General features: G+C 45.0%; 1 protein-coding gene across 1 annotated transcript in view; it reads left to right on the plus strand.

Moving 5' to 3' along the window:
- The first annotated feature begins 17,369 nt into the window (after positions 1 to 17,369).
- Positions 17,370 to 27,131, plus strand: part of RASGRP2 (RAS guanyl releasing protein 2) — a 29,321-nt gene continuing 19,559 nt past the window's right edge. Inside the window, exons 1-7 of the mRNA XM_015818753.1 lie at positions 17,370 to 17,385; positions 17,831 to 17,972; positions 19,384 to 19,486; positions 21,548 to 21,610; positions 22,718 to 22,849; positions 23,615 to 23,765; positions 24,379 to 24,552. Of these exons, the coding sequence (XP_015674239.1) occupies positions 17,900 to 17,972; positions 19,384 to 19,486; positions 21,548 to 21,610; positions 22,718 to 22,849; positions 23,615 to 23,765; positions 24,379 to 24,552 (696 nt within the window). The 5' untranslated portion in view covers positions 17,370 to 17,385; positions 17,831 to 17,899. The remainder of the gene's footprint in view (positions 17,386 to 17,830; positions 17,973 to 19,383; positions 19,487 to 21,547; positions 21,611 to 22,717; positions 22,850 to 23,614; positions 23,766 to 24,378; positions 24,553 to 27,131) is intronic.

Here is a 27,131-nt window from a genome sequence, read left to right on the forward strand (position 1 = left end):
CTTGCCCCCAAAAGCAGTTTGTTCTTCTGGCTATAACAAACTAACACAAAATCCCTGTGGAGTCTGTTTGTTTTTAATTTGCTTTTTCAAAAAACAAAACTTTCAGAGGAGATTTTTGGAAGCACATTTTGCTCTTTCGGGCTGCCATTGGGAATAATGTGTCTTGGGCAATTTTAATGCTCCTTATCTCTGGAGGCTGAGAGGGAAGGACAGATCGATCGAAGAAAAAAAGCACAGGATTTGGGCAGGGGGAACGGGATTTGGCTCCCAAAAGACTGCCCAAACCGGAAATAAATTGAATTTTGTTTTTCCGCAGGCCTTGAATGTGATAGCTAAGGAGGATACAACTAATAAACTTTGGTTAAAGATTGCAATGAGCTCAGAGCAGAACAATCTGGGTGGATCCCACGGCATATTTTATAAGGGGCATAGCCTATTTTCTGGGATTGCGTAACAACTGCACCTGTTGAATAATCTGACAGGCTGGCATCATTTTTACAAGGTCGAAGATGTTTTGTTTTTAGTGCAACCGAATAAACTCCCAGATTGACTCTGGTGCTTTCTCCCCCTCCTCCTGTGGTTGAGTGAGGTTGATTTTTGGATTCGGACAGGGAGGAATAGGCACTCTGTACATGCTCAAGTGATTCCAGGGAATAGTCTCAGCACTGGTTGATGGTTGTGGAGGAACTGAGTAAATTTGTGCAAGAATCTGGTGGTGGGTGAAGAGCTTGGCTTCGACTCTTCTCCTGTTCAATAGTTCTTCTATTATGGCCCAAGAGAGAAAAAGCCCTCTGTGTATGCTCAGAGGCAAGCCTGCGTTTATCCCGCGAACACCAGCCACTGACAGAAGGGGGCATACTGTGACTGGGTTTAAACCACCAAGAGAAGCTAAGTTGGAGTCTTGTGATTTAAGGTGCTCGTGTTGGTGTTGTTTGGGCTGAACGCAGCAGAGGTTGTGTGTACCACACCTGAGCAAGCCTCAAATATTTGGGTAGCTGCATTTTCACAAGCAGCTAATCTCAGTTAGGGATAAGCCTTGGTTTTGCTGTTTGGCTTGATGCTTCCCTGTATGTGGAGCCCAAACTCAGGCTGATCCAGGTGCTGCCAACCTAGGTCTTGTGAAGGAGACCCAGAAGAACCACGGCGGGAAGGTAAGGAACAAAGGGGGCACCGTTTCTCACACACCTTCACCTACGTGATGCCAGATGGCACCGTTTGGGACTGGCAGGAAGGAAGATGCAGCTGAATTAGGACCCGGCCCTCCAGACCCCCCCCTCCCAGCTCTGAGCCAGTTGCCATGACAACCAGAGCAGCCTGCAAGGCCAAATTGTAAGACAGGCACGGGACCCCCGGGGATCCACATTGTGCCGGTTTCCCAACTGGGGAGGGGGCTGCAACACCCCACCGGCTCCGTTCAGCATACCTGAATCTCTCTTCCCTTAATTTTTAGTTTCCCTGCCCTCTGCACATCCTCAGTGTGTTTTGTGTGTGTCCATACATACATACACATACATGCATACATACATACACATGCATATATATGTGTTTGTGACATTTCCCCAGAGTGACAAGGTTTTGCGATTGGAGGCAACCTGATTCCTTGCAAATACAGGAGCATGCAGGTGTGCAAAATCCCACAATGGAGGGTGTGTTGCCCACGTTGCTGTGGGAGAGCAAAGCTGTAGCACCACCTGCAGACAAGGATACCACGGGACTTAAGGATAAGGATCTCTCCGTAGCCGAATTGTTTTCAGCCATGAGGACTGGCACCTTGTTTTGCTTTTTAAGGAAAGAGGCCATGAGGACTGGCACCTTGTTTTGCTTTTTAAGGAAAGAGGCGTGACTCCGTTTCCTCCTCCAACATCTCCACCAGGTAACCGCCCAGAGAGGGTTTCTACAGTAGCTTGCCTCCAACATGGCTAACCAGGTCAGGTTAAAAAACAAACAAACAACCTTTGCAGCTGCATTCACACATGCTTGTCTGGGGTTAGCTTTTCCGTGGCTGTAGGGTGCTTTGGGAATCCAGCCCAGACCTTTCAGGATCTTGGTGCAAGTTTACAATGGGTCATGTGAACGCAGCTCTCATACCCTCAACTTCGGAGGAAGCAGTAAGAAATAAACGCAAGTTTGTAGGAGCAAGAGGAGGTCACGTTGGAATGAAAAGAAAACCCGGGTTGTTTTGTGATTTAGCTTCTGGGGGGAACCTGGCATTGTTTTTGCACAACAGTGTGAAGTAGGTCACGCTCTGCAACCGCAACACCGGGGACTTGAGTCCAACACGTGCCAACGGACCACAGGAGAGCCACACAACTCCGAGCCGGGGCACTTAACACCCACCCCCCCTACGTCCAGACTGCGTTTACACACTGCGCTAAACTCGGTGGGTCTCCTTTTGTAGCCTAGTTTTATGGTGTGTATCTACCTTTCCTTAAGACGAGGTTCCAGGAACCCCGGTGAGCAACGTTGCACGGCTCGCACACGCCCAGCTTCCTAAAACTGCTGCTGGGTGGGGCTCCTTCCACGCGTGGGGACGCCTGGGGGGGGGGAGCGGAGCGGTCCCCCCTCCCTCGCGGCTGCAGCTGCTCCCTGCGCGGACAAGAGGGAGCGCTCTGCCTACGCCTAGAGGCACTCTTGCCCTTTCCCGAGGCAGAAAGGAGACGCAGGAGCGGGGAAGTGGGAGGGGGGGGTGTCTGACGGTGCTGCTCTCCCCCCGGCGCCCCCTCCTCTCCCCTCCCTCCCTCTTTCAAGGGGGTCCCGCCTCCCTTCCTTGCGCACTGCGCTCCTCTCCTCTCCTCCGACCGGCTGGGCGACGGGCGGCGACTCGAGGCCAAGCCGCGGGCGGGAGGGCGAGGGAGGCGAGGCGAGGCGGGGACGCGCCTGGGATCGCCCCCTCCTCTCCGCCCCCCGCCTGCCTCCGAGGCTGCGCCTCCCGGGCTCCGCTGCAGCCGGGCGGAAGGGCAGCCGGGCAGGCAGGGCGAACCGCTCCGGAGCCGGTGAGTGAGCCAGCGGCCGGCGCGGGGCAGCGGGAGAAGGGACGCTGTCCTGTGCTGGGGAGGGACGTCGGGACGAGGGTGTCTCTGGGCGTGAGCAGAGTGCCGCGCCGGGTGCCCGAGGAGGGAGACGGACAGGCTGGAGAGGTCGGACCCCTCGCCGCCTCGAAGCGCAGGAAAGGGATCGCGGGGAGAGGGGGCGGCAAGCGGGAGGCACGGGAAGCGAGCCTCTGGCCATGCACAGAGTACTGCCCCCTTCTCGCGCTCCCAGCTGGGCGAACGCAAGCTCCACGGCTAAAGCGCAGCCCGCCGGGGCTTTTAGGGGAAGGGTCGAGCCCTTCTCCGGATTGGGAGTGGGGAACTTGGTTCGGCTTTCGGGGAGACGCTGCTGGCTCCCCGCCTGCCCCGCGCAACGTCCAGCCCCCGTGGCTCGCTGAAGCCGCCCTCCCGGCTCTTCCTCCGTGGCCCTGAACCTGACTTGACCCGGCCGGCTTCCCACGACCGCTGCGTCTCCCGAGGGCGCGTTAGGCTAACGGAGCCTGCGCCTTCCAGGATCGGCAGCGGCTGCTGCTGCCGGTTGGCCTTTCGCTGACCTGGACTGTGTGGTTGTGCGAACACACCCGCCGGGGTCTTTGCGGGCACTCTCCGTGCAAGAGGCGGCCACGCGAAAACCAACCCCAAATAGAAGCGAAGCTGAACTGAGCGAGTCCTGATGGGCAAAATGGATTAAAAAGGATCATTCTCCTGACACCCCCCCCCCCCATTTCCCTCTCTGCTTCCCCCCTTTTTTAAAAAAAAATCCCAGCAGCGGCACATTTTCCTAGCCAAGTGGGTGTGTGAAAGGAAGCAGGGAATTCTCACCGGGCTTTTGTTTAAAACAGAAACCAGGGATTTTATTAACCATCTTATCGCCATCTAATCTGATGTGTGTCTGTCAAAGACACAATTGTGCAGGTTGCTTCCCCTGGGCCCGAGTGTGCAAACCTGAGTAAACCGACCAGATTTGGACGTTTCTGTCTCCCCCCTCCCCTTCACTTCTAGGCTGTTTGTGCGGATTGTGAATTTAAGATTTGTGTTGCTCGGGGGTGATGTGTCAGGAGAAGCTCCTCGCGCGCACCCTGGGGTGCCATCCTTGGCGGTGTGTGTCTTGTGGAGGGTGTGTGTGTGTGTGCACGGCCAGACCGTGTGCAATGCAGCGTGGAGCCCGGTGTATAAAAATGACTGCATCTCTGCCATGCGCGTGGAAGAAGAATGCGTCTCAAGGGAGCCCATGCCCCAGTGGGAAGTGGCTTGGAGCAGACAAACCAAGATTCCTGGTTTCTTTCTTTGGGCAATGAAGAGAGTCTCTGCTCCCCTGTTCGGTGCAACACATGCCTTCCATGTGTCCTCTAGGGTTTTTTTTTGGCAAGGAGCAGCTGCCTGTGTTGATAAATGTTGATGCCACACAATCTGTCGACAACGATGTGCGTGGCTGTGTGCTTGTGTGTATGAGAGAGAGGTTGTGAGGAAGTCCTGCTTTTCAATGTGGCAGTTCAAAGGCTGGTCTTTTTCAACAAGGCCTTGGAGGACAGTGGGTGGGAAGGAGAAGAGAGAAGGGAAGAGGTTGAACATTTAAATCACATGCAACATGGAGAAACAGGTTGAGTATCGGTTGCAAGACTTGTGTCTGTGTGTGTTTGTGCGTGCAAAGGAAGGGTGCTTTGCAGAACATGGTGTTGTTGAAACAGGAGTCCTGGATGTTTTCGGCTTCTGCGCCAGCAGTTTGGAGCCCCCAAAGCGACACACACACACACACACAGAGGCCTAAAAATAACTCTGCTAACCCACCATTTCCGAGCACAAAGGCCTGCTTTAAAAGATTAATAATAATCTTACTCCACCATACAAAGAGGTTGCAATTCCTGCGTGGGGCTGGAGTGGGACGGAAGCTGATCGGGCTGGAACAAACCCACACTGGGCCTGGATCTTTTTCCTGCCTTGCCCGGGGTGGGTTCCCATGACACCTGAAACCCTCAGAGCCTTGGTCGAAGCGAGTTGTGGGGTCCTAGAAGTGGGCAGTTCCAAAGAAACACTTGTGGTTGGGGCTGATGCATGCAGGGTTCAGGCGACTCCAAACTGCAAAATACAGGTAGTCCTCGACGTACGACCACAACTGAGCACCAGATTTCTGCGGCTAAGTGAGACATTTGTTAAGTGAGTTTTGCCCCATTTTATGACCGTTCTTGCCACAGTTCTTAAGTGAATCACTGCAGTTATTAAGCTAGCAACATGCTTATTAAGTGAATCCGGCTTCCCCGCTTGTCAGAAGGTCGCAGAAGGGGATCACGTGACCCCAGGACATTGCATTCGTCATAAATGTGAACTAACCTTCAAGCATCTGAATTTTGATCACGTGACCCTGGGGGATGCTGCAACGGTCGTTAAGTCTGAAAAAAAAGGTCATAGGTCACTTTTTTCAGTGCCATTGTAACTTGGAACGGTCACTAAATGAACTATTTAAGTCGAGTAGTTTTAGATTGGCTTAGGCTGCTGGGTACATGCAGCCACAGCATCCTTGGGGGGTTCAGGGTGAACCTCACAGCCTTGCAAGGTGGGCTGGGCTGGAAAAATTGGAGTTGGCTGCTGAATAAACTTTGTTGACTTGAGTCTGTCCTGTCCAGGTGTCTGTAGCAAGAAAAATAATTTCTTTTCTGGATCTCAGTGACATTGCTTCATCAGTTCTTTCCTTATCTGCCTGCCTCTCTTTGTGGCTGGTAGGGTTACTCCTGCTGTTTGGTCCTCACAACAACCCTGTAGAGTAGACCAGATTGTAAAGCATAGGCTCCATGGCTAAAGGGGGTGGGAGCTTCAAAGCCCTTTCTCCAGGCTGATAGAGATGTGGGTTGGGACAGCAATTCCCACATGTTCTTGCAAGTAGTACAAGTAGTCCTCGAGTTACGACCACAACTGAGCCCACAATGTTGGGTACTAAGCGAGACAGTTGCTAAGTGAGTTTTGCCCCTTTCTTACCACAATAGTTGTGTGAACCACTACAATCGTGAAGTCACACAATTGTGAAGTGAAACTGGCTTCCCCATTGACTTTGCTTGTCAGAAAGTCGCAAAAGGGACATGGCCCAGGGACGCTGCAGCCGTCATATATGCGAGTCAGTTGCCAAACCTCTGAATTTTGATCATGTAACTACGGGGATGCTGCAGCGGTTGTAAGGGTGAAAAATCGACATAAGTCACTTTTTTCAGTCCGTTGTAACTTCAAATGGTCACGAAACAAATAGCTGTAAATCGAGGATTACCTATATTTAGAGAACAGCACCCAGAGTTGCAAAGGAAATTTGCTCTCCTGTTTGGCAGTGCATCATGAGATCCAGGCACTTGCTGTACTCAGTAGCAGTGCCACACATGAGGTGCCCATCCCATCTTTTTAATTTCAATAAACTGATCTCTATCAGGTTCGCCTCTTTTGGGGGCAGTTTCACCCCTTCCCTCCTTCCTTCCTTCCTTCCTTCCTTCCTTCCTTCCTTCCTTCCTTCCTTCCTTCCTTCCTTCCTTCCTTCCTTCCTTCCACCTTCCCTTCCTCTTTTAAGGCTATTTCTATCTGCTAACTCAGCAAAACTCCATTCTGATTTATCACTTTTTCCCAAAGAGCTTTGGCGACTCCTCCGTGAGGATGGCTTGACTGACAGCCATGCTTACCTAGGGCAGTTAGAGACTTAAGAACAGTCCTGCAACACATGGAACTTAATTTTTGATCTTGGTTTGTCCTTTGGTTTGTTGTGGCTCTGAATGCAAGGCAAACCCAGTGAGTTTGGTTAGGGTTAGGGTTTGGGAGAACTCTTGACATTCAGTAAGCACTGAGTGAAGCCACTGGATTAACCTGGATCTTGTTGTTTGACTTTCCCAACTCGTACATCAGGGACAGTGGAGTCCCAGATGTCTGGACTGCAACTCCCATAACAGAAGCCCTGCAGGGGATGCTTGAAGTTGTATTGTAGTCTGATGGGCTTTCCAGAAGACCAGAGAAAAAGCAAAATCCGGGTGCAGATAGTTTTGTAAAGTTTTGGTGGGATCTCTTAGGATTCCCCAACATATTTTTCTTGTTTTAACATGCAGCAGAACCTCCGTGACCTTACAGATAGTCCTCAATTTACAACAGTTCATTTAGCAACCATTCAAAGTTACAGTGACAATGAAAAAAGCAACTTAGGACCATTTTTCACACATATGACTGTTGCAGCATCCCCAGGGTCATGGGATCAAAATCCAGATGCTTGGCAACTGTCGTGAATTTATGACGGTTCTACTGCCCTTGGGTCACGTGATCCCCTTTTGCGACGTTCTGACAAACAAAGTCAATGGGGAAGCCAGATTCACTTAACAAGCGGGTTACTAACTGAGCAACTGCAGTGATTCACTTAACAACTGTGGCAAGAAAGGTAGTAAAATGGGGGCAAAATTCACTCAACAACTATCTTGCTTAGCAACAAAAATTTGGGGGTCAGTTGTGGTTATAAGTCAAGGACTGGCTGTATTTGGGTTCAGAAGCTATGCAGAGTTGGCCTTAATTCATCCTTGGCTGGGGGAGGCACAATCAAAAGCCACTCCCCACGAAGTCTCCAGGAGCTGATCTGATCTCTGAGGTGTTGTTACCTTTACTCCTTGGTGTTTCTCTTTACAACTATGACCATTTGATGTTGCGCTTCCAAAGTTTGAGGGGTGTGAAGTGGCAGAGAGGCTGACGGTCTGCGAGTGGCCGAGGCCCCTTATGCCATCTCAGAAAACGGGGTCTGTGCCTCAGATCTGCCACTGAGATAATACCCTGCCATATTTCAGACACGCGCCTGCCTAACCCGGCAGCCTCAGCTGTGGAATGGCTGCGTTCCCACAACATGCTTCATCCACTTTCTGGTTCCTGGATTCATCCAGGGTGTCAACCTTGTGAAAAGAAGGACTAGGGGTGACATGATAGCAGCGTTCCAGTATTTGAGGGGCTGCCACAAAGAAGAGGAAGGGGTCAAGCTCTTCTCCAAAGCGCCGGAAGGCAGGGCAAGAAGCAAAGGATGGAAACTAATCAAGGAGAGAAACGACCTAGAACGAAAGAGAAATTTCCTAACAGTGAGAACAGTGGAAGGGCTTGCCTCCAGAAGTTGTGGGTGCTCCATCACTGGAGGCTTTTAAGAAGAGACTGGACTTGTCTGGAGTGGTATAGGGTCTCCTGCTTGAGCAGCAGGTTGGACTAGAAGACCTCCAAGTCCCCATCTCCCCACTTCCACGGGGCTAGGTTGGCTCAAGAGGTGACTCCAGCAAAGCCTGCCCCTGATGCAAAGACACCCTACCCAGCATCTTGTATGAATGCAGTTCCTGTGTTCCCAGTTTGAAATGCACACTTTGATTTCAGCCACAGGGTGTGTGCATCCCCTGCGCTGCAGCGTCCTCCCAGCAACTGAACCCTGTTTGCCAAATTTCCTCCAGAGAAGAAGGAGACCTGTGGGGCCCCAAGGCAGGCTGGGCATCCCTTCTCCCACCGGTCAGTCCTGCGACATGCGCTGGCAAAACTCAGGATCTTGATGCCCCCTTCCCCATTCCACGGCTGCTTCCCTTGCTCGGGATGGGGAGGGTGCCTGGGCGCGCAGGGAAGAGGGAGAAAGCTCCTCCAGCAGGCAAGGGGATGCGTGCACACGTGTGTGTTTGTGTGTGTGTGTATGTGTGTGTGTGTGTGTGTGTGTAACGCTTGTGACTTTGCACCAGGGTTCTCCAAGGACACCAGAGCAACGTGTAGGAGGAGGCGTGAGTGGGCTGGCACCAGGCCAGAAAACACTGCTCCGCTTTTGCTACTTGCAGCCCTTTGTTCCCAAACACGGGAATTTCTCCGTCCTGCATCTTGCAGGGGAAGCAAAGCTGTTGCGCGCGGAGGTGGTCCACGAACCTTTATGCCGTTGGTGGATTTGAAAAAGCGCTGGGCAGGTTCGCACAACACAGTTGCCCCTTTTGGGAAAGGGAGGTCAGATTGGTGGGGGGGGAAAGTACATTTATCTCGGGACAGATGAGATCTGGTTCAAAGACGTTTCTCTAATCCCAGCTTTCTTCGCGGGCGGCCTTCCAAGTCAAATACCCTGCTGGAGAAATGCCCTGTGTTGTTGTATTTTTATTCTGTATTTATTCTTCTAAATAAAGAGGATGCCGTTCTAGCAGGCCGGCTATGTTATGATGGTCATGATGCTTACAACCAAAGAAGGGCAGGAATCCGTGGCCATCCTAAGGCTCATAGGCAGCCCAGTTGCCAACCAGAGTGTAAGCTGAGGCAGCCAGCCTTGACCCAAAAACACAATTTCTGGGACTTAAAAGGCAGGGAATAATTACATTGTCTACTGCATTATTAATGCTGGAGTCTGGTTCTTCGGCCTTTTGACTTGGAGCTGGGAAAAAAATCAGCATTATTTGCTGCATTATCCCAGGCAAGTTAACACAGCAAGACGATAACTTCCGTCCGGCTTAACTACAAAGCCCATGGTCCCAAACTACAGGTATCCTCGACTTACAGCAGTTCATTTAGTGACCGTTCAAAGTTAAAAACGGCACTGAAAAAAGTGACGTATGATCATTTCTCAGTTACAACCTATGTAACTTCCCTATGATCACATGATCAAAATTCAGACATTTGGCAACTGATTCATACTTACGACGGTTGCAGTGCCCCAGGATCTTGTGATCCCCTTTTGTGACCTTCTGACAAGCAAAGTCAATGGGGAAGCCAGTTTCACTTAAGTCTAGAACCACCTGTTCTATTTTTTAGGATATGCCCTAATTTGCTGTGAATCCACTTGGTTTTGATGCTGCAATAATTTGTTTCCTTTCTTTCTTTTTAACATTTTAAACATTACATCCATGTCAGCAAGGAAAAAATTTAAATCTGCTAACACTGCATGCCTTTGCTTACGGAGGCTGTCCATAATTTTTTTGCTGCAAATTAAACAAAAAAAAAATATTATACAATTTATTCCTGATCTATGCAATTCTGCTCCAGGCTTTGTCCAGTAATCAGCTTTTCATGTGTTTCCGACAGGAAATAGGAACCCACCTTTTCCTTAAATATCCAGGTGGTTTGGGACTGAATTTAGAGATAGCACAAAATATGTTTTCCTCTAAAAGAAATCCTTGATGGGTTTTTTTTAACTCTCAAAAAGAAATATGTTATCTAAATCAATCTTTTCAAATGCCCATTTCATTTCCAAATTGTATTTTTGGTGGGTTTTGTTTGAGTTGAGTTCTGCGTAAGCATTTTTGGGGAAGTACAAAATCTCCACCTTTCAGTAAACAGGACCAAAAAAAAAAAAAAAAATTGAATAACCAAGACAGAGCTTGCAAAAACTGCTTTTTAAAAAGGTATTTTTAGCTCTGGAGGCAGTAATAATTTCAGACCCCGAGGGCAGAGTTTTAGCTGAATATTTGAGAGGTTTGTGTTTTTTGCCTTCCTAAATATTAATAACAGGAGCTAAGCAACAGATACAGGTAGTCCTTGACTTACGACCGGTTGCTTAAGGATTATTCAAAGTTACAATCTGATTTTGAAGTTTGACGGCCATACTCTTATCATTGTCGTCGTCGTCCTCCTCCTCCTCCTCCTCCTCCTCCTCCTCCTCCTCCTCCTCATCATCATCATCATCATCATTTTAGCCGTTGTCCATCCACTGCAGCATGAAGGCCTCTTCCGCATGTTTCCAACCAACACGGTCCTGGGCTTTCCTTTGCCAATTGGGCCCGCAACCCTTCCTGATGTCGTCGATCCATCTTGTTTTAGGTCTCTTTTGTGGACACCTTTTTATCAAGTGGGATCCATTCTAAGAGCCATGGGGGTGCAGTGGTTAGAATGCAGCATTGCAGGCTAAATCACTGCTCACAGTCAGGAGTTCGATCCTGATCTGCTCAAGGTTGACTCAGCCTTCCGTCCTTCCGAAGTCGGTAAAATGAGGATCCAGATGGTTGCAGGGGGGCAAATAATGCTGACTCTGTAAACCGCTTAGAGGGGGCTGTAAAGCACCATGAAGTGGTATGTAAGTCTAAGGGCTATTGCTATTCTATGACCGCCTTGGTCCACCAGCCATCGGTTCTTCTTGCTATGTGACCAGCCCCATTTCCATTTCAATTCTATTACACTTTTGATGGCCTTGTATATTTTCCTTTGTTCCCTAATCCATTTGCGGGTCTTTCTATCTTGTGATGCCGAGCATGTCTCTTTCCATGCCTCTGCGCCACTCGTAGCTTTTATATTGTATTGTGAGGTTAGTTTCCAATGTTTCACTTGTCCTGAAGGCAGGACAAGAAGCAACGGATGGAAACCAATCAAGGAGAGAAGCAACCTAGAACTAAGGAGAAACTTCCTGACAGTTAGAACAATTAACCAGTGGAACAACCTGCCTCCAGAAGTGGTGAATGCTCCAACACTGGAAGTTTTGAAGAAGAGACTGGACAGCCATTTGTCTGAAATGGTGTAGGATTCCTGCCTGAGCAGGGGGTTGGACTAGATGACCTCCAAGGTCCCTTCCAACTTTTTTTAAATTATTATTATTATTATTATTATTATTATTATTATTATTATTATTATTATATTATTATTATTATTATTATTATTATTATTATTATTATTATTATTATTATTATTATTATTATTATTATTATTATTTTATATCTTAGAGCAGGGTTGGGGGAGGTTGATCTTGGAAACTGTTTAGTATCCTATGATCATGTGATCTCATTTTGGGTACTTGGCAACCAACTCACCTTTATGGCCATTTGCATTGTCCCACTGTCAGGTGACCCCGATGTTTGACCTTTTTTGCTGTTTACTTCTGATTTCCAGCAAAAAATACCCAAGGGGTAAAACTGATTTGTTTAATGACACAGTGCTCTCTTAATGATCACTGCAGAAAAAAAAAAGATCATAAAAGCAGACCCAGACATGTGGTGACCTGCTTAACAAGCGTAACAACTTATGACCGTAATTCCTGGCTCAATTATGGTCATAAGTGGAGGACTACCCATATTATATTTTTCTGGGATATTTTTTTCACTTTCCAGGTAGCTTTCCATTCTCTGGGATTTCTTAGTGGTCTCCCATCCAAGGGCTAAGCAGCTGCAAATCTGCTTAACTAATTCCTAGCAGAAGGAATGCTGGGAATTGTAATCCAGTTGGTTGGGAAAGGAGCACTCTGGGGAAGACCGCCCTCGGTCAGAACAGAGAATGCTCCAAGTGTTGTTGTTTAACTTTGTGCAAGAGAACTGTGTCCTGTTGCTGCACACAGGAAATGTTTCTTCCTCCCCTCCTTTTCTTTCCTAAGCCAGTGCCGCAAGAGCTGTTGGTGTGGCTGTGAACAATTGCAGTTTGTTTTTGCACAACGCATGACAATTTTCTTGCACTCTTTGACGCCTTCACTCTGAAGCAACACTGGTGCAACCAGGAGAGGTTTCCTCCCAGAAATTACACCCTGAGCACATCCCAAGAGCACTCCCCCAAAAGTAGCTGTTTCTAAAATATACTGTAGTTGTAGGTGTCACACCAGTTTGCAAACCATGTGCAAAGTTTTTTGACTTCAGACGCGCTGGAAGCAGAATGTTTAGCTAGAATGGAGCAACTATTCGAAGTTAAACAGCCCTGAGAAAAGGAATAATAGTAATAGTAATAGTAATAGTAATAATAATAATAATAATAATAATAATAATAATAATAATATAAAGTTGGAAGGGACCTTGGAGGTCATCTAGTCCAACCCCCTGCTCAGGCAGGAAACCCTATACCATTTCAGACAAATGGCTGTCCACTCTCTTCTTAAAAACTTCCAGTGTTGGAGCATTCACCGCTTCTGGAGGCAGGTAAAGGTAAAATCGGACATGAGTCATTTAATAACCACCTTGCTTGAAATTCTGGTCCCGCTTGTGGTTGTAAATTGAGGACTACATGTAAATATAATTTAATTTATGGGGTTGAGAGTTAAATGGAATCTCTGGAGAGCTGCATATCAGATCTATTTGTCTGATTAATTAAGGTTTCTTATTCTACTTTTGCCTGCAATGTATGTGCTTTGCTGCTATTCTCTTTGGAAAGTAAGTTGCTAGTCCTCTTGCTTCTAAATCAAGCACAGATTTAAAGAGAGACAAAATGGAGCTGGGGCCAGAAGTCCTTCTAGCTCAGCTTGGCCCTGGGGATGTCTCAAATACCTGAACAAGAGGCATAAAACAGGAGTCTTTCTCATAGTCCTCAACTTACAACAATTGGGACCGGCAAAGCAGTTGCTAAGTGAGTTGTGCCTGATTTTATGACCTTGTGCCATGGTTGTTAAGCAAATCAGTGCGGTTGTTAATTGAATCCAGCTTCCCCCATTGATTTTGCTCATCAAAAGCCGGCTGCGAAGATCACAAACGGCGATCAGATGATCCGGGACGCTGCAACCGTTGGAAATGCATGGCTGTTGCCAAGTGCCCGAATTTTGATCACATGACAATGGGGATGCTGTGACAGTCGTAAGTGTGAGGACCGCTCGCAAGTCACTTTTTTCAGTGCTGTTGTAACTTTGAATGGTTGCTTAACAAATGGTTGTAAGTCAAGGACAACCAGGACTGGCAATTTGGGGCAGAAAGCCCCCCTTTCAGGTCTGGGGTCTTTTCCAGTGAGTTCCCACAACCTCTTCCACACAATGCTGGATTTTGTCTTGTCGTCTTAGTGCACAGAGGAGTTTGAAAAACTAAGCAGACCTGGAGGCCGGTTCATACACAGGCAGGCAGGAGAAAAATATATCTGGGTTTAAAGGATGCCACTTGGCAGGCTGTGGGGCTCCTCCTTCTTTTGCTAACTGGGTTTGATGCATTGTGAGAACCCGCCCTGGTTGGGAGCAAGGCCAGTTGCCCACCCACGAGACGAAGAATTCACACACACATCAGACACAACCCCAATTTACATCTCTCTCTTAAGGGTTCTACGTTTATCCTGTGGTATTTGCCAAAAGATCATCCATTAATGGATGGCTAATCAGCCTTCCCACTAATTAATTCAGCTTCAAAGGCCCTTTCACAGCTGGTGGGCAGCGAGAAGTCAGGGTTTATTGAGAAAATTGACGCTGGGGGTGGACACTTGGCGACTTTGCCTCCAAAAGGGCACTTTTTAACCCAGCTTCGTCTTCTTTTCTCGACCGAAGGTCTAAAGCACCCTCTGGCATAGAGGGTGGGTACTCCTTCCCCCCAGCCAGCAGGTTGTGGCGGACTTCATCTCCCATCATCCCCAGCACATCATTTTGGCAGAAGACGGTTCTAAGAGGGAGTGGCAAGATGTTTGCCATTTGGAATGCCTGGCATCGGGGGCACTCACTAAAAGGCTGTGTCCTTTACAAATCAGAATTAAAATTAATTTTGAAAATTTTACTGGAAGGTTACTGGTGCTAAATCTTGTTTAGATTAGTGTAGATATGGCGTGACGTATCTGGCCCGCGGGCCGGCAGTTTGACACCCCTGCGTCCAGTCCTTCTTTTCATTAAACTAGACATACCCAATTCCTGCAACCGTTCTTTGTATGTTTTATTCTCCAGCCCCCTCATCGTCTTTGTTGCTCTTCTCTGCACTCTTTCTTAGAGTCTCAACATATTTTTTTTTATATCATGGCGACTAAAACTGGATGCAGTATTCCAAATGTGGATTTATCAAGGCATTGTACAGCTGCCTTTTGCAATTGATGAATGGTGAATTTGTCAATGCCAATGGTGTTCAAATGATGCTCCAGATGTTTTGGGTTTGCACCCAAGGCACCTATTACTATTGGGACTACTTTTGCTTTCTTTTGCCATAGATGTTCCATTCCTATTTGCAAATCTTTGTATTTTATGATTTTTCTCCCGGTCTTTCTCTTCTCTTCTTGCTGTCTCCAGGAAGTGCAACGCCCACTATCCAGACTTTTTTGTCTTTCTTATCAACAGTTCTTAAGTTCTGGTTCTCCCTTGCAGTCAGCCAGATGTTTAGACTGGATTTGGCATGTTTACCCACCTATCAAGTCCTTCCTAAGGAACTATTATTATTGTTAAATTTGTTATGGCCACCCACTTCAAAGACTTAAACCCTTCTGGTGTAAAATTTTCAATGAAATATACCTCATTGCCAAACAAAGATTTGTACATTTGTCCTCATTGCTGTTGTCTAGGAAAAACTAGAAATCTGTCTGGGTGTCCTGAGACACTCTGGGGAATCAAAACAAAGCTGAGTTGAGCTTTTTCTGTAGGCTGACTTCCCACTGGTTTTTCTAAAATAAAACCATATTTTTAGAAATTCAGACGGAGGAGTCGCCAGGAAGCTGAGGACTCCCCATATAGTTTGGATGGCAGTATCCTCCTTCAGAGAAAATGTCAAGAAGACGTAGCCGGCTAGTGTTACCCTCACACTGATTGCGTTGGCACAAAGTGTTCGCGATGTGTGAAGCAGCTGCTTTCCTTTTAAACAGCATCTCCGTGGAAGATAGCGAAGTGAAGTCACTGTGACTTTCAAGTCTCCGTTTAGTCCTTTTACTATGGACTCCGGAGCAGAGAAGAAACTTATTGGGAATTTCTCTTCCTAAGTTTATTACTCAGGGGCCCAATTCCTCCATGTCATCAGTGTCAGTTTTTGCATTCACACAACATGTTAAAGTTCGAAGTTACAACGGCACTGAAAAAAGTGACTTATGACCGTTTTTCACAGTTACAACCTTTGCAGCATCCCAATGATCATGCGATCAAAATTCAGGTGCTTGGCAACTGACTCATATTTATGACGGTCGCAGTGTCCCGGGGTCACGTGATCCCCCTTTTGTGACTTCCTGACGAGCAACGTCAATGGGGGAAACCAGATTCACTTAGCAACCATGTTATCAACTTAACAACTGTGACAAGAAAGGTCGTTAAAATGGAGCAAAACTCTCACTTAACAAATGTCTCACTTAGCAACAGAAATTTTGGGCTCAATTTTGTCATAATTTGAGGACGACCGTATTAGAAATGCATCAAAAAATCCGAAACAACATTTAAAATATATGAACTTAAACCCCAGATATTTCTATTCAACATAATTCCAGGGGAATAAAATGATTGGGGGGAAAAATGCCAACATTTACTAAGGTGCCGACTCACCGCAGCAGAATAAACTTAGCACAGAATTGGAAACGACATACTTTGCCTCCGATATCAGAGTGTGAGGCTAAAATTGGAGAATATGCTGCGGTGTCAAAACCGATGATATATATCTCTTGATAATGGAAGTTTAACTCCATTCAAGCAGGAATGGCTCCCTCACATGCAATCTATCACAGAGAAAAGGAGATTTAGACATCTGGAATATCGTTTTGAGGGCTCAGCTAGAAAGTAGCATCTCTTACTAATGCGCGATGCAAAGTTCAAATAGCTAAATGGTGCCCAGCGGTTGTGGATACAGATGGAAAAGAAATAGAGAATCTATCATGTAAATGTAATTTAATTTTCCTTTTTTCACTGGGGTCTCTTAAAATGGAAACATGGCAGTTTTTTTTTTTGTTTGCCTCCTTTATCTTGCTTTTTTTTTTTAAACTTACTTTGTTTTGCAATATTTTAACGATAAATGGAGGATTAAAAAAAAGAAAAGAAGAAGCCAGAGAAGCATAAAAGAAATTCTCAAACAATGTGAGAAGAAGGTAGATTTACCAAAGCTGTTTTTATAGGAGAAATAACTGAATGAAACACAGGTAGTCCTTGACTTATGACCACAACTGACCCCAACATTTCTATTAAGTGAGTTTTGCCCCATTTTATGACCTTTCCACAGTTGTTAACTGAACCACTCAGTTGTTAAGAACACGACTGTTAAGCGACTCTGGCTTCACACTTGACTTTTCTTGTCAAAGGTCTCAAAAGGGGATCACGTGACCGCAGGACATTGAAACTGTCATAAATATGAGTCAGTCGGCAAGCGTCTGAATTTTGATCACGTGACCATGGGGACGCTGCAACGGTCCTCAGTGAAAAATCAGTCATGTCAGCTTTTTCAGTGCGATTGTAACGGAACGGTCACTAAACGAATGGTTGTAAAGTCGATTATTTCATGGAATTCATACAGTTAGACTTCATCTGGTCCAAGCCGATGGTCAGTTCAGGAGTCACACTGACACTTGGCTTTGCAGCCTCTGTCTGGAGTTCCCCATTTCATGTGGCAGTCTGTTCCATTGGCTTGGAACTAGCACAATCAACGTTTTCCTCTTCCTATTTAGCCTGAACCTCCTTCAGGGCAGTTTTAACTCATCAGTTCTGGTTTATGGAGCATCCAAGAACAGATCCACCTCCCTTCTGTTGAACAACCCTTCGGATTTTGGAAGACCGGCATCATCTCTCTCGCAAGCTAACATGCCCAGAACCTTTACGGTATTATTCCTCGTTGACAAGTAGTCCTCAACGTATGGCCAACGTATGGGGCTGGAATTTTGATCATGAAGCGATCGGTTGTTAAGTGACTCGTTACCCAATTTTATGATCATTTTTACCACGGTCATTAAAGGAATCTGGCTTTTCCAATTGACTTTTCTTGTCAGAAGGTCACAAATCACTGCAACCGTTGTAAATGCGGGTCAAGCACCCAAATGACCATAGGAGTGATGTAACAGTTGTAACTTAGAGAAAAGCGAGAAGTCATTTTTTCCCCCCAAGGCGGTTATAGTTTCAAACTGTTGTTCAATGAATAAGTTGAGGCCTACCCATATTTATGATAGTTTTATTCGTCTGGAACCAGATTTGATCTTTAAGTGTTCCATCTCTGTGATCCCTGTAACTAAACACGAATGTTTGGATTTGTTTTTAAAATCTTTTTTAGGTGTCGCCCTATTTGCTAAAGAAGTTGCAGCCTTGGGTTGATTTTGAGCGGTAAGATCCAAGAGCCAAAATGTCTGCAACTCTAGATCTGGAAAAAGGATGCACGGTGGATGAAGTGTTACATGGATGCATTGAGGCCTTTGGTAAGGATGGAGGCTATCTAATGACATCATTGCAGACATGATGCAATTCTCTGCCTGAATCTGTTGCAAACTTGCAAGCTGCGTTAGTTGCAATAAGTGACTCTCCAGCTTCTCTTCCCAGAAGGCTGGACTGGAAACCCTTAAATGAGCCTAAAAGAATTCACTAAGCTTTGAGAAGTAGCTTTCATTTTATTGCAGAAAATCTAAAAAAAGTCACTATGAAGGAATTCCAGCAACTGCTGGGTATAAAATGCAAGCTCTGTTTGTCATAACTATAATGCTTAATTGGGGTTTACAGTCAGTGGGCTACAAGTGAAGTTGGAGATTAGGGAACTCATTGCCACTTTAACAATGACCATAAGTGCAAATGGTGAGATTGGATTTATATATTATTTTTTGATGTTGTGTTGTTTTATATTATTATATTTATTATATATTCTATCTATCCTATCCTCTCAAAGCTTATTTCATTCCATTCCAATTCCAATTCCAATTCTATTGCATTTCTATTCTATTCTATTCTATTCTATTCTATTCTATTCTATTCTATTCTATTCTATTCTATTCCTATTTCCATTCTATTCCTATTTCCATTTCATTCCATTCCATTCCATTCTATATTCTATTCCAGTCTATTCCATTCCATTCTCATCCATTATTCTATTCTATTCTATTCTATTCTATTCTATTCTATTCTATTCTATTCTATTCTATTCTATTCTATTCCTATTTCCATTCTATTCCTATTCCTATTTCCATTCCATTCCATTCTATATTCTATTCCAGTCTATTCCATTCCATTCCATTCTCATCCATTATTCTATTCTATTCTATTCTATTCTATTCTATTCTATTCTATTCTATTCTATTCTATTGGTAGTCCTCAATTTACAACCACAATTGAGCCCCCAATTTTTGTTGCTAAGCAAGACGGTCGTTAAGTGAATTTTGCCCATTTTACAATCTTTCTTGCCATTGTTAAGTGAATCACTGAAGTTGTTAAATTAATGGAGCTTCTTCCCCATTGGCTTTACTGGCCAAAAGTTTGCAAAAGGGGATCACCTGACCCAGGGACACTGCAACCATTATGAGTCGGTTGCAGAGTGTCTGAATTGTGATCACGCGGCAGTGGGGTGCTGCAACAATCGTAAGTGAAAAGTGGTCTTAAGTCGCTTTTTGCAGTGCTGTTGAATCATCGAAAATGATCAATAAACGAATGGTTGTAACTCGAGGACTACCTGTAACTTGGAAACCTCCTCTCAGAAGAAGCAGGATTTGACAAACTGGTGGAAAAGAATGCTTAGAGACAGACTATGACAAATTGTGTTTTAAATCTGATGGGCCTGCATTCACAGGGGTTGCTTCATCTGGGCTTAGGTTCTGACATGCTTCCCCCCCTTTTTTTTTGCAGACGATGAGGGCAAGGTTCGGGACCCACAGCTGGTCCGCATGTTTCTCATGATGCATCCATGGTACATCCCGTCTTCCGAGATGGCAGCGAAACTGCTTCAGATATATCCTTTGGACTGGCACCCAGTTCTGCCCCTTCGGTTTCTATTGCGAGGGGACCTGTTTCTTAAGTTAACTTAGTGCAGTGTTTCTCAACCTTGACCCTTCTAAGATGTGTGGACTTCAGTTTCCAGCGTTCTCTCAACTAGCGTGGCTGGCAGAGGAATTCTGGGAGCTGAAGTCCACACATCCTAGTGGGAAAGGTTGAACAATACGGGTTTAGTTGAAGCCTGTTGTTCCTCACTGAGACCTCACAGCCTGTAGGCAAGTTATTCTCCAAAGCCCCTGAAGGCAGGACAAGAAGCAACGGATGGAAACTAATCAAGGGGAGAAGCAACCTACAACGAAGGAGAAACTTCCTGACAGTGAGAACAATTAATCAGTGGAATAACTTGCCTCCAGAAGTTATGGGGGCTCCATCACTGGAGGCTTTTAAGAAGAGATTGGACAGCCATTTGTCCGGAATAGTATAGGATCTCCTGTTCAAGCAGGGGATTGGACTTGAAGATCTCCATGGTCTCATCCAACTCTGTTATTCTGTGTTCTGTTTTTCTCAATCTTGGCAAATAGTGATCACCTGACCCCAGGATGCTGTAAAGTTTAAATTGTCATAAATACATGCTGGTTACCAAGCACCCAAATGTTGATCACGTGACCATAGGGATGCTGCAATGGTTGTAAGTGTGAGGACTGGTCCTAAGTCAATTGTGTGACTTGTAACTTTGAGCAGTCACTAAATGAATGACAAGTTGAGGACAGCCTGTAATGAGCTAGTCTGCATCCTCTCTACTTTGTATCTGTCCCTTGTTTTTGCAACTGTCAAATGACTATGATTTTTTTTTTTTAAAAGTTGTATTCTGATTTACATTTAAATTATGATTATCTGCTTTTCATTGACTGTCGCGGAGTGAACTCTCCCATTCTTTAGCAAAGAAAAAATTGAGAACTCAACGTTGGTCTGTTAAATCCCAAAGCTGTTAGCTTGAGATTTTACAGTAATATAATTTGCTGTATGAATTAAATGGAAAGAGAGATCAGACACGGATAGCTTGAACATCTCCGGAATACTAAATCTCGGCTCCTGGATCCGACGCTCTCCAGTTAAATTTTTTACTTATTACATTTTTATATTTTACTTATCTTTCCTGCAAGGTGACGAGACTTAAGATGCCTGCGCAAAGCACAAGGCTTATGTTCGCACGACTGGTTGGGTTAAGCGCGTAGAATTGGGTAGTTTGTGACTGTTGTGTTGTGACACCACAGCCATTCTCTTGCATATTTTGCAATTCTCTTTGAATGGCACAGCTTATTTGATTAGGCATTATTCTGTTCCTTAGAATAACAGAATAACAGAGTTGGGAGGGACCTTGGAGGTCTTCTAGTCTAACCATTGTATTTTGTGGAACATAGTTTGGGGCTGAATGCCTGAATGAAAACAAACCCAAATACAGGTAGCCCTTGAATTACGACTACAATTGAGCCCAGAATTTCTGTTGCTAAGTGAGACATTGGTTAAGTGAGTTTTGCCTCATTTTACGACCTTTCCTGCCACAGCCATTTGTCTGAAATGGTATTATAGGGTTTCCTGCCTGAGCAGGGGGTTGGACTAGATGACCTCCAAGGTCCCTTCCAACTTTTTTATTATTATTATTATTATTATTATTATTATTATTATTATTATTATTATTATTATTATTATTATTATTATTATTATTATTATTATTATAGTTGTTAAGTGAATCATTGCAGTTATGAATCTGGCTTCCCCATTGATTTAGCTTGTCAGAAGGTCACAAAAGGGGATCACATCACCGGCAACCATCATAAATGTGAGTCAGTTGCCAGGCATCTGAATTTTGATCACGTGGCCATGAGGATGCTGCAATGGTTGTAAGTGTGGGAAACGGTCATAGGTCACTTTTTCCAGTCACATTGTTAACTTCGAACTAAATGAATTTACTAAGTGAACTGTTGTAAGTCAAGAACTATTTGTATATGGAAGTAACGCAGAGAAATACATATGCCTATTACCCTCTTTTATTTGCTCCTTAATTCTTGTCCTGAACTTATCAAGACTCTCGCGGATCAGAAAACAGTTCCCTGCCAGTTAAAACTTGCCATCTAGTCAGGTGAGTGGCTGGGAATGCTTGAACATAGTTCTGGGGAGAAGCAGGATGGAGGCAATCAGAAGGTTAGCTCTGTGTACAGCTTTGATGGAGTGCTGTTTTTTGGCTGCTGACCCGTTCATTCGTTCACAAGAGGGCCGATTTAGCTTCTTGGGGGAAGTTCTTCTAGAACAGGGGTCTCCAAACTTGTCAACTTTAAGACTTGTGGACTTCAACTCCCAGAATTCCCCAGCCAGCCAGCTATCCTGGGAGTTGAAGTCCACAAGTCTTAAAGTTGACAAGTTTGGAGACCCCTGTTCTAGAGTGTTAGCCCCATAATATTAGGAAAAGAAACCCCTTTTTGTCTTCAGCTCTCTGTTTTCTTATGGAATTAAGGCATCACCAACTGTTGTTCCAGGAAGATTGACTTGATGGGGTTAACTCAGGAGAGGGGTCAACAATTAAAAAAAGATGTTGAGACCCTAGAAAGAGTGCAGAGAAGCGCAACAAAGATGATTAGGGGGCTGGAGGCTAAAACATACGAAGAACGGTTGCAGGAATTGGGTATGTCTAGTTTAATGAAAAGAAGAACTAGGGATGACATGATAGCAGCGTTCCAATATTTGAGAGGCTGTCACAGAGAAGAGGGCGTCAACCTATTCTCTAAAGTACCTGAAGGCAGGAAAAGAGGTAACAAGTGGAAACTTATCAAGGAGAGAAGCAACCTAGAACTAAGGAGAAAATTCCTGACCGAACAATTAATCAGTGGAACGGCTTGCCTCCAGAAGTTGTGGGTGCTCCATCACTGGAGGTTTTCAAGAAAAGACTGGACAGCCATTTGTCTGGAATGATATAGTGTTTCCTGCTTGGACTAGAGATCTCCAAGATCCCTTCCAATTTTATTATTCTATGTTCTAATCCTGGAGGGTGCCATATTGGGTTTTGTACATGAAAAAATATAGACTTAGTGACCTCCAGCAAGGCAGAACTTGGCCAACGCCTTGAGATGTTTGAGAGAAGACAATCCAACTCATCTGAAGATCCGGGGTGTATTCTTGGGTGGGGAGAGAAATCGTTTTCCTAGAAGAACTTCACTTTGGGGTATTAAGTCCTACCTATTCATCCTGACAGGTACTGGGTCTCAGCCTTCCCTGCAGAGTTTGACCTCAACCCAGAACTGGCTGAGCAGATCAAGGCGCTGAAGGAACTTCTTGGACGGGAAGGAAGCCGCCGACACAGCAACCTGATTGATATCGAGAGCGTGTAGGTAAAGGGCAGGACCGGACTTGAGCGTCCATATCTCTTCTGATCCTCCCACAGCACTTCCAGTTTCACTTAGGATTACTTTTGGCTGGATGTAACACCAAATGTGATTCGTTGCGCAAGAAATTGGATGGTTTGTTGGACTTGGAGTGGCTCTGTATTTATTGATTTGTTAAATTAATTTGCCGCCTATCTCGCCGTGAGGCTTCTCTACTACAATAAAAGGGAAGAAATGAAAAGGGTGTGAACAGAAGTAAGATAGTAGAATGGTACAATAAACCAGGGGTCTCCAAACTTGGCGACTTTTAAGACTTGTGGACTTCAATTCCCAGCATGCTGGCTGAGGAATCCTGGGAGTTGAAGTCCACAAGTCTTAAAGCTGACAAATTTGGAGACCCCTGTAATAAACAATAAAAAAGAACACAACATAATATATCAATATGATTACCAAAAAAAGAAAGATGTATGAATAGAGCAGAGAACAAGGGGAAGATGGGTATGTTGGGGGAAGCCCATTCCAGTTAGAGAGTTGACGATTCAGGCCATTGTACAAACTCAGGAAATAGCTTAATTTAGTAACCAAGTTAAGCAGGTTGGGCAAAAATCTAGACAGTTGGCTTGGACTCTAGCAGATGTTAAGGTGAGGGGTGCTTCAGGTCAATTAATATTGTTGATGTTCTTGATGACTATTTCAGTTTATTTTTTTCCTTTTTGAGTTGTTGAATTCAGGGTGGTTTTGTTTTTTGGGGGGATTCCTCCATCCAGCCCGACTTACAAGTGGAAGAGACAAGTGACACAACGTCACCCCATTGCACAAAAGAAGCGCAAGATGTCACTGCTTTTTGACCACCTGGAGTCAGGAGAGCTGGCAGAACATCTCACCCACCTTGAATACCGCTCCTTCAGCAAAATCCTGGTGAGTGCCTGGAGGGTGGGAGAGGAGGACTTCAGCTCCCATCATCCTTAGCCAGAAAGGCTCTGATTGAAGTCCCAGTCCTACCTTAAGGCCAGATAGACCAGTGGCCTCCGAAAGTACAGGTAGTCCTTTGACTTATGACTACAGTTGAGCTCAAAATTTCTGTTGCGACGCGAGGCATTTGTGAAGTGAGTTTTGCTCCCCATTTTAAGACCTTTCTTGTCACAGTTGTTAAGTGAATCACTGCAGTTGTTCAGCGAATCTGGCTTCCCCAGTGGCTTTGCTTGTCAGAAGGTCGCAAAAGGGGATCATGTAACCCTGGGACAGTGCAACAGTTCATAAATATGAACCGGTTGCCAAGCAACCAAATTTTGACCACATGACCATGGGGAAGGCTGCAACGGCCATAAGCACGACAAACAGTCATAGGTGACTTTTTTCGGTCCCGTTGTAACTTTGAACTAAAGGAACTGTTGTTAAGTCCAGGACTCCCTGTATTTGCTGCTCTCAGAACAGCACGAGCCTTGGAGGCATCTCTGGAGCTCCTCCTTGTTCCAACTGTGACCCCCCTCCCTCTTCATGAGCCCTGAAAGCCCTCTCCCCATTTTCCCAGTTCCAGGATTATCACAGTTTTGTGATGCACGGATGCACAGTGGACAACCCAGTCCTGGAGAGGTTCATCACTCTCTTCAACAGCGTCTCCCAGTGGATTCAGCTGATGGTGCTTAGCAAACCCACCGCTCAGCAGCGGGCCCAAGTCATCACCCGCTTCGTCATGGTGGCCCAGGTGAGTTTGCCAGGCCTGCAACGCCATTTCTGCCACCACCTTTTTCCTTTGGTTGCACTGATTGGACCCAGGGAGGGCTCGATTTAAGACCACCGTTGATAGAAAAAGTCCCAAACCTGCCCTTTTAAAAGTTGCGGATTTTCTTGAAGCTCTTCTTTCCGTTGTATTGAGAGATTTATATTTAAACCATAATAATAATAATAATGATGATGATGATGATGATGATGATGATGATGATGATGATGATGATGATGATAAAGTTGGAAGGGACCTTGGAGGTCATCTAGTCCAACCCCCTGCTCAGGCAGGAAACCCTATACCAGTACAGACAAATGGTCGTCCAGTCTCTTCTTAAAAACTTCCAGTGTTGGAGCATTCACCGCTTCTGGAGGCAGGTTGTTCCACTGGTTAATTTTTCTCACTGTCAGGAAGTTTCTCCTTAGTTCTAGGTTGCTTCTGTCTTTGGTTAGCTTCCACCCGTTGCTTCTTGTCCTGCCTTCATAATAAGAATGGGTGTCCAGGTTTATATTTCAGAATTGCAGTTGACTCCTCTGCGTTTTCAGCTGCTTATGAAGATGCCTTGGTAGTTTTGGTAACTTTTTACACATGTTTTCTTCTCTAAAATAGTTTGAGAAGGTTTGTTTTTTTTAAAAAAATCATTCTGGGAGCACAACTGATCTACAAACCGTTGAATTTTATTTAGACAAATTTCAAATACATCTCTAATCATTTGCTCCTCCATCTTGACTCCCACTTTGGTCAAAGGGTAGCTTTTTTGTAAGTCACTTAATGCAAAATTTTATTGAAAATGTATTTGAGAATATCTGTGTTAAGAGACAGTGAGAGAAAATGATGTATTGGTTTTAAAGAAAAATTTAGAGTTGTAAAAAGACCACAGGGGAGCCCAAACTTTCTGTTGCTTAACAAGGCAATTAAGTAAGCTGCAGCCGCTTTTATGACCTTTCTTGTCATAACTGTTAAGCAAATCCCTGCAGTTGTTAAGCGAATCTGGCTTTCCCCACTGACTTTGCTTGTTGGAAAAGTTGCAAAGGGTGATCACGTGACCCTGGGACGCTGCAGTGGTTTAAACACATGCCGGTTGCCAAGCACATGAATTTTGATAAAAGTGATCGTGGGGATGCTGCACCATCCTAAGTGTCATCAGTCATAAGACACTTTTTTCAGTGGGGAATTCTGGGAGTTGAAAGTCCACAAACCTATCTTAAAGTTGCTGAGGTTGAGAAACACTGCTCTCTGCCATTAAGTTGTATTCCAGCCACCTCCAGACTTATATTCAATCAGTCAATCAGAATAGAGCTGGAAGGAATCTTGGAGGTCATCTAGTCCAGCCCCCTGCTCAGGCAGGAGGCCCTTTACCATTTCAGACAGGTGGCTGTCCAGTCTTTTCTTCTTAAAAACCTCCAGTGATGGAGCACCCATAGTTTCTGAAGGCAAGCTGTTCCACTAGTTCAGGATGTCTGTTGGATTGCAAAGCCCAGAATTCCTCTCTTGGACTGGGTTGGCTGGGAATGATGGGGCTTGTAATCCAGCATGTTCGGAAGGAATTACTTAAAAAAGATAGCAAACAACATCTTTTTGAACAATGTTTCCTGTCTCATCTGTGGGTCTTTTTTAACAGAAGGTCCTGAGCTGAGCTAGAAACCAGTTGGGTTCACACAAGATTTTTGATCAGGCTGAAATAAGTTTGGATGTGTAGCATGATCCTCTTCCATGATCTTAGCATGTTGTATGAATCAGATTCACAGGGCTACAGCCTGTGTCCTTTGTCCTTCGAGTTCTTGATAAAAACAAGATTAGCAGCAGGATTTTGGCAGGGGTAAGAAATTTCCCTGTCATCTGAGATGGCACCAGTTGGAATATAAATAGTACTATAAACCAATAAATACCAAATCACTAAATTAAGTGACCAGGAACAAGTGCCCAGGTTTCGTATTTTGGGCTGTGTTCCTCTAGCTCCTCTAAAGCAGAAAGAGGGGGGGGGGCATTTATATTTAGCTAGGGACTTTGTGTTACTGTTGTTGTTATTATTATTTTTACTAGATTCTCAAGAAATGCGGTGAGGATAGCCCAGTTGCCAATCCCATTTCAAGGTGTTTCAAAGGAATAATTTTAACATTAATAATTTTAAGGGAATCATTAGTTTTAAAGGAATAATTAGTTAACTTGATTGAAGCTTAACGCACATCATCTTTTACATACACACAAACATACAAATATACACACACACAAACCCCAACTTGGCATGGAGTTAAAAGATCTCCTTCCATAGTCTCTTCTCTTTGCTAACAACATTTGGTAGCATAGTTTGCCGCAAAAATAGGCTGGGGACCATATATGGTCTGTGGGGTGTGTGTTTGTGTCTGTGTGTTGATTATGGTTGCTCACCCCTTCTTCTGAACCCAGCAGGATCTGTTGTTGCAAGCTTGCAAGCCCTTCTTTCATTTTTCCTGGCAAACATAAATTAAAGTATTTGCTTTCCAAGTTTGTTATAATTTTAGCAATGACGTCTCCTTCTCTGCTTCTCTCTTTCCTAATCCCCAAATCGCTCTCACACTTTC

This window comes from Protobothrops mucrosquamatus, unplaced genomic scaffold (assembly GCF_001527695.2).
Source record: "Protobothrops mucrosquamatus isolate PMUCROS unplaced genomic scaffold, P.Mucros_1.0 scaffold787, whole genome shotgun sequence".
Lineage (NCBI taxonomy): Eukaryota > Metazoa > Chordata > Lepidosauria > Squamata > Viperidae > Protobothrops > Protobothrops mucrosquamatus.